The sequence below is a fragment of the Cottoperca gobio genome, unplaced genomic scaffold, assembly GCF_900634415.1.
Source record: "Cottoperca gobio unplaced genomic scaffold, fCotGob3.1 fCotGob3_166arrow_ctg1, whole genome shotgun sequence".
NCBI classification, from domain to species: domain Eukaryota; kingdom Metazoa; phylum Chordata; class Actinopteri; order Perciformes; family Bovichtidae; genus Cottoperca; species Cottoperca gobio.
The window spans coordinates 1-6,061 of record NW_021166817.1 but is presented as its reverse complement, the minus strand read 5'-3'; the positions used below and the strand labels follow the sequence as shown (position 1 = coordinate 6,061).

Here is a 6,061-nt window from a genome sequence, read left to right as displayed (position 1 = left end):
AGCACCAAGACTGAAGCGGGTACGACGAAATCAAAGCAGCAACGCAGAGCTGAATGCTAAACGTGAATAGTAGCCTCATGGACGGATTGTGGGACAATGGGCCCCTGGGCAGTGACATGTAAAGGGCCCCACTCCTCCTACATAAGAACAAGAGCCACACGTTCATGGATATGTTCTTTTTCTAGTGGTGTTGCATCTTTGTAGATGTTTTGTGTCTCTTCTGTCTTTTAGTTGTTTTGTGTCTTTGTGCTTATTTTGTGTCTTGTTTTGTACTTGTGTGTACATCCATGGATGCTCTGCAACAATACACTGCTGAAAGCTACTTCGGCACACTTCTTTTAGAACAAAATACATAAATCCAGACTTTAAAAGGAGTTTCCCCCAAAGCATTATGGGAGGAGCATTTGTCTGAGGGGGAAGCGACTCCCTCGATAGACTCTAGAATGTGTTGTGCAGGTTCAAAGTGTTTATTTACGTGTGTAAAGGTGACTGACGGAGGTTACTTGGTGTTTCCTTCAGGGTGGTGGTCGGCAGCCTGTCCAGCGTCTCCACGTGGAGCCCTCTGCAGCTGATGATGACAGAAAACATCAGCTCGGACGTCCTGATTCCTCTGAACCCTGCAGACTCTCAGACAGGTACTGAAGCTGCGCACACAGGAAGTCATCCCTGCATGTGGCCGTCAGCACATTGAACCCGATTATTTATTCACATATAAACTGCAATACTGACGATGCATTAATACTGTATTCATACATTTCAAGTAAGGATCTTATTTATACTATTCAAGCATTTCAAACGTGTGAAAGTTCCCTTCATGCCACGTTTAAATCTCTCCTTGAAAAGTGATTTACATTAAGATGATTGAAGTAAAATGATTTAAAATGACATCTTTTAAAAGAAATCTTTTCTCCCTCATTGGAAATCCTGAATCTATGAATCTTTAAATAATGAATTAAATGTAACATTAACATTCTGAGGCGGGCTCTGTGAACACAGGTTTATAAATGTATATATAAATAGTACAATGTACACATTTCTACTTAAATCGTATTTCTATTTTCCTCTTAACTTCTCTATCTTTCTATATATTCATTCTAAAATAGAGAAACTGTTTTGTAACACATTTAAAGTATTTGTGGTTTATTCAGATTCCTTCCTGCACCTCTGTTCTCAGATCAGTATCACTGTTAGTGCTTTAAGTCTTCACTGCTGCACTACCTGCACTGCACAGCTTGTATTTCACATTACAAACATTTAGTTGTATAGAACTAAAGTCGTACCGACAGAACTATCCCTTTAAGAGTCTGTACTGTTTGTCTCACTGCTGCTTGTGGCTTCAGTGTTTGGATCAGACGTCCTTCAGATGAACACTCTGGACTTTCTCTGTTAGTCGAACCTTCACAGGGGGGGGTCTCTCTCTTTATTTTACATGCACGTCTGCAGGGGAACTTTACAGATGCTTCGAACCAGATGATGTGTAATGAGATGCTGTCAGCGAGCAGAAACAGAATAATGACGTGTCGCACATGTGAAGTCTCTTAATTTCTCTGCAGCTTCGAGGAACAACATAAAACTGATTTCTTAATTCGATATGAAGCAAACATCACACTTGTTGAATCACCGGCTCCTCACAAGGTTTCATCTGGAGACTGATCTCAGAGTGTATTCCCAAAACTGTGTTTGATGGTAATGAATCCGGTGGAAGTTAGGACGTGTCTGGAAACTTCCCCGCCAGCTGTCGTCTGCAGCTAATTAAATCGGACTCGCTGATTGGTGTTTTCAAACCGTGTTGTTTTTCTGTGCGGTCAGTAAAAGTGATCTAACTGCTGCGAGTGAAGTCCTGGAGACCGGTCGGGAGACTAAACACGCGCCTGCCCTCAAAACATTTAGCTGGAGAGAGAAATGGGTAGAGTGTGACACAAAGTCAGATTGGTGCCATTTCCATCAGCTATGTGCCGATGATGTGCATAAAACACACTTGGTGTGTGTGGTGGGGTGTGGTGTGTGTGTGTGTGTGTGTGTGTGTGTGTGTGTGTGTGTGTGTGTGTGTGGAGGGGCTGTGCAAAGTTGTTGTGCGATACGTAGAACACCACAGAAGAAGAAGACGACGAGGCAGGTTGAGGGACAGCGACTCGGAGGACTTTTCTTGGAAAGCACTGATTTATTAGAACATCTCGTCTGATCTGCAGCTGAACTTGTTTCTTAGCGAAGCTCCAAAAGTTAAAAGTTAAAAGGGCACGTCACCAGTTTGAGAGTTCAGTGTGCTCGTCAGGAAAAGGGGAAACTGAAGATGCATTTACGTGACATCCCACAGCAGCTGCCAACTTCCTGTGTTCAGCACAATCTTCATTAGAACGTCTTGTGTGTAACGTTGACATTTCTATCAGTGTGTGTACTTGGGATACAATGCTGTTTGTGCAACTGGTGTGTTTTGTGTATGCATTGTGGGTATTTGTCAGCGCCTGGTGCTCAAAGCGTTACACGGCAGCATTTAAATCCTTCACAATGTTTGTGGATCCATCTGTTCTCGTGCAGATTATAATCCTTGTCCGTCCTCCATGTGACTTGTGGAAGTGAAGAACACGTTACTGTTTACTGGGTCGTTTGCATCGTAGTAAGGATTCCAGTTTCATCATCCTGCAGGATGTGTCGTATCATCAGTAACATGACTTGTATACGTGCCGGGGGTTTGATGCTGGCAGGTGTCTCGTGCGTCCACGGTGAGTTCCCTTAATGTTTTCATATGCAACACTGAATTGCTTGATAAGGTCGGGAATCAAACTGAGCAGTTGATGAGCTCATGTGCCGACAAGAGAAAGTAATAAGACCTTCTGTGAATAGGAACATTTGTGATGTATCATTAGAGCGTGTGTGTGTGTGTGTGTGTGTGTGTGTGAGAGAGTGGGACAGGAGGTGTGTAGAGCGATATGTGTGAGTCCAACCAGTCCACTGATGGGAGAGTATGGAGTCTATAATTCCCACGATTACTTGATTACATGGCCTCTCTGCTGATGCATCTATTATTGGAACAATTGAGCAAGAGCGTGTAGGTTCACACACACACACACACACACACACACACACACACACACGTTGTTTTCCTCCTGCACAATTCAAATGGCCACCAAGCGCTTCGGTAAAAGTTCAAGTTATTTAAACTTTGACCTTTCAAAGTGCACCTGTGTGACGCAGGGGAGGTAACCATAGAGACAAAACTAACCAGCTCGCGGCGAGCGCAGAGAACATTTCCCAATCATGTGACGGCGGCTTCACGCACACGAGGATGTGTTTCCACTCGGGCTGTAATTTGTGATGGAGGGACGTCTGGCACTACTGGAGCCTCTCATGTCTGTGACGCCCGCCGCCAACGCCTGCTCCGACTTAAGGTCGCTTTTATTTCTGGTTTGCTGATGAGAAGAATGGAGATAATAGACTTCCTCGGTGCTCCTCTGCTCTCTGTTGTGTTCTTCATCACACCCCTCCTCCTCCTCCCCCAGCCAAGCTTTTAGCTCGGGGGCTGGAGGAGGTGTGTGTGTAGAGGTGTGTGTGTAGAGGTGTTTCATAAAGTTTTACTGCTCAGCTGTTCCATGGCCAGGTGTGTGTTGTTTCCTCGTTAGTTCATTTACAAGGAGCAGATAAAAGGTCTAGAGTTCATTTCAAAGTCTGGTATTTGCTTTTGGAATGTGTTGAGGTCAACTCTCAATATGAAGTCTAAAGAGCTGTCACTATCAGTGAAGCAGGACATCGTTAGGCTGAACCATCAAAACAAACCCAACAGAGAAATAACAAAAACATTAGGTGTGGCCAAATCAGCTGTTTGGTACATTCTTAAAAAGAAAGAACGCACTGGTGAGCTCAGCAACACCAAAACATCTTGAAGACCACGGAAGACGACTGTGGTGGATGACAGAAGAATTCTTCTCCTGGTGAAGAAACAGCCCTTCACAACAGTTCAGATCGAGAACTCTCTCCAGGAGGTCCAGTGGGTGTATCTGTGTCAAAGTGAACAATGAAGAGAAGACTTCACCAGAGTAAATACAGAGGGTTCCCCACACCATGTCAACCATTGGTGAGCCTCAACAACAGCAAGACCAGATTAGAGTTTGCTAAAACACATCTAAAAAAGCCTGTAAAGTTCTGGAACAACATCCTGTGGACAGATGAGACAAAGATCAACTTGTACCAGAATGATGGGAAGAGAAGAGTATGGAGAAGGAACTGCTCATGATCCAGAGCACACCACCTCATCAGTGAAGCGTGGTGGTGGTCGTGTTATGGCGTGGGCATGTATGGCTGCCAATGGAACTGGTTCTTGTATTTATTGATGATGTGACTGCTGACAGAAGCAGAAGGATGAACTCTGAAGTGTTCGGGCGATATTATCTGCTCATATTCAGCCAAATGCTTCAGAACTCATTGGACGGCGCTTCACAGTGCAGATGGACAATGACCCAACGCGTACTGCGAAAGCAACCAAAGAGTTCTTTAAGGCAAAGAAGTGGAATGTTCTACAATGGACAAGTCAGTCACCTGACCTGAATCCAAGTGAGCATTTCACTTGCTGAAGACAGAACTGAAGGGAAACTGCCCAAAGAACAAGCAGGAAGTGAAGACAGCTGCAGTGGAGGCCTGGCAGAGCATCACCAGGGACCGAACCAGCGTCTGCTGATGTCTCTGGGTTCCAGACTTCAGGCTGTCGTTGACTGCAAAGGATTCTCAACCAAATATTAAAAGTGACAATTTGATTTATGATTATGTTACTTTGTCCAATTACTTTTTAAAAAGGGGACACCACGTATACGATGTGTTGTAGTTCCTCCACCGTTCATCTGATCTGGATGTAAATACCCTCAAACTAAAGCTGGAAGTCTGCACTTAAAGCACATGTTGATTGTTTCATTTCAAGTCCATGGTGGTCGTGTACAGAGCCAACATGATGAACATGGTGTCAATGTCCAAATATTTATGGGACCTAACTGCACCTGCCTCAAGAGGTCCACACAGTAACCCTGCTCTCTTACCTGCTTGTGTGGCAGCATGGCACGCGTTGGCCACGCCGGCATGACGGCAGATGAGGTGACGGAAAACATCGAGGCTGCTTTCCAAACAGTGGCGGCCAAACTACGCACGGTGAGTCGAGCTGCGCACAGAGTTGTCTTGTGATTTGTGATCCTAAAGGTTAAATCCTTGATCCATATGTGTTTCATAAAGTGTTATTGTGTTGGCTCTTTGCAACATATAACTTGTTCCATTTGATTTGTTGCTTTTGCTCGTTTACAGCCGTCTTTAACTTTTGTCCACCCCAAACTCTTAATGACTGTTTACAGAAAAGTCCGGTGATAAAGCTCATCCATATAAAGAGCCAGACGTCGGGGGCCCTGCCCATCTACACGTCAGACCTGAACCACCTCAGCGTGCTGGACGAGGCAGAGAAACAGGCTCAGGCTGCCAGGCAGGAGGTGAGAACACGTTCAGACTCGCCGGTCATCGTGTGCCTGAGCTTCATTTATACAAACGCTCAAATAACCAGTTTGTGATTTTCCAGGCTGCGGCCAAAAAGCAGGCGAAGAAGAACAAGGCGGCGGAGGAGAAGAAAAGCGCGGTGACGGGGGGAGAAATCCCACAGCTGGTTCCCATAGCAACACCTAGCAAAAAGCCCAAACTGGAGGTCAGAGCTGCTGCAAGATTTAAACAGTCATTTAAATATGTCAACTGGCCTCATTGCTTCTTTCTTTTTGTTTTGTAGAAGGCACCCAAACCTGCTGCAGCGAAGAAAGGAAGGAAAGGAAAGAAAGCACCAAACAAAATGACCAAGACATCTGGAAAGACTGAGTCCAAAGGGAAGAGAAGAGTTCCCAAAGTGAAGTGATTGTCAGAGCGTCTTCACACATGACGCTCTCACATGGACGTTATATTACGGGACCAGGTTGTTCAGACTGGTCAATATATTCACTCTGTTCTGTCTTTCTTTGCTCGGATGATGCAGATTATAAAGTGGAACTGAAATGATCTTTGGCTGTGTTGTGTTCTCTAAATGATGAATAATAAAAGTGTTCATTAT

General features: G+C 44.8%; 1 protein-coding gene across 1 annotated transcript; it reads left to right on the top strand.

The window, feature by feature from the left end:
* LOC115004673 (translation initiation factor IF-2-like) lies at positions 1-5,898 on the top strand. Its single transcript, XM_029426370.1, has 6 exons — positions 1-19; positions 520-635; positions 5,037-5,130; positions 5,328-5,459; positions 5,546-5,668; positions 5,747-5,898. The coding sequence occupies exons 3-6, from the start codon at positions 5,038-5,040 to the stop codon at positions 5,867-5,869; spliced, it is 471 nt and encodes a 156-aa protein (XP_029282230.1). The 5' UTR covers positions 1-19; positions 520-635; position 5,037; the 3' UTR covers positions 5,870-5,898.
* Positions 5,899-6,061: the final 163 nt, after the last annotated feature.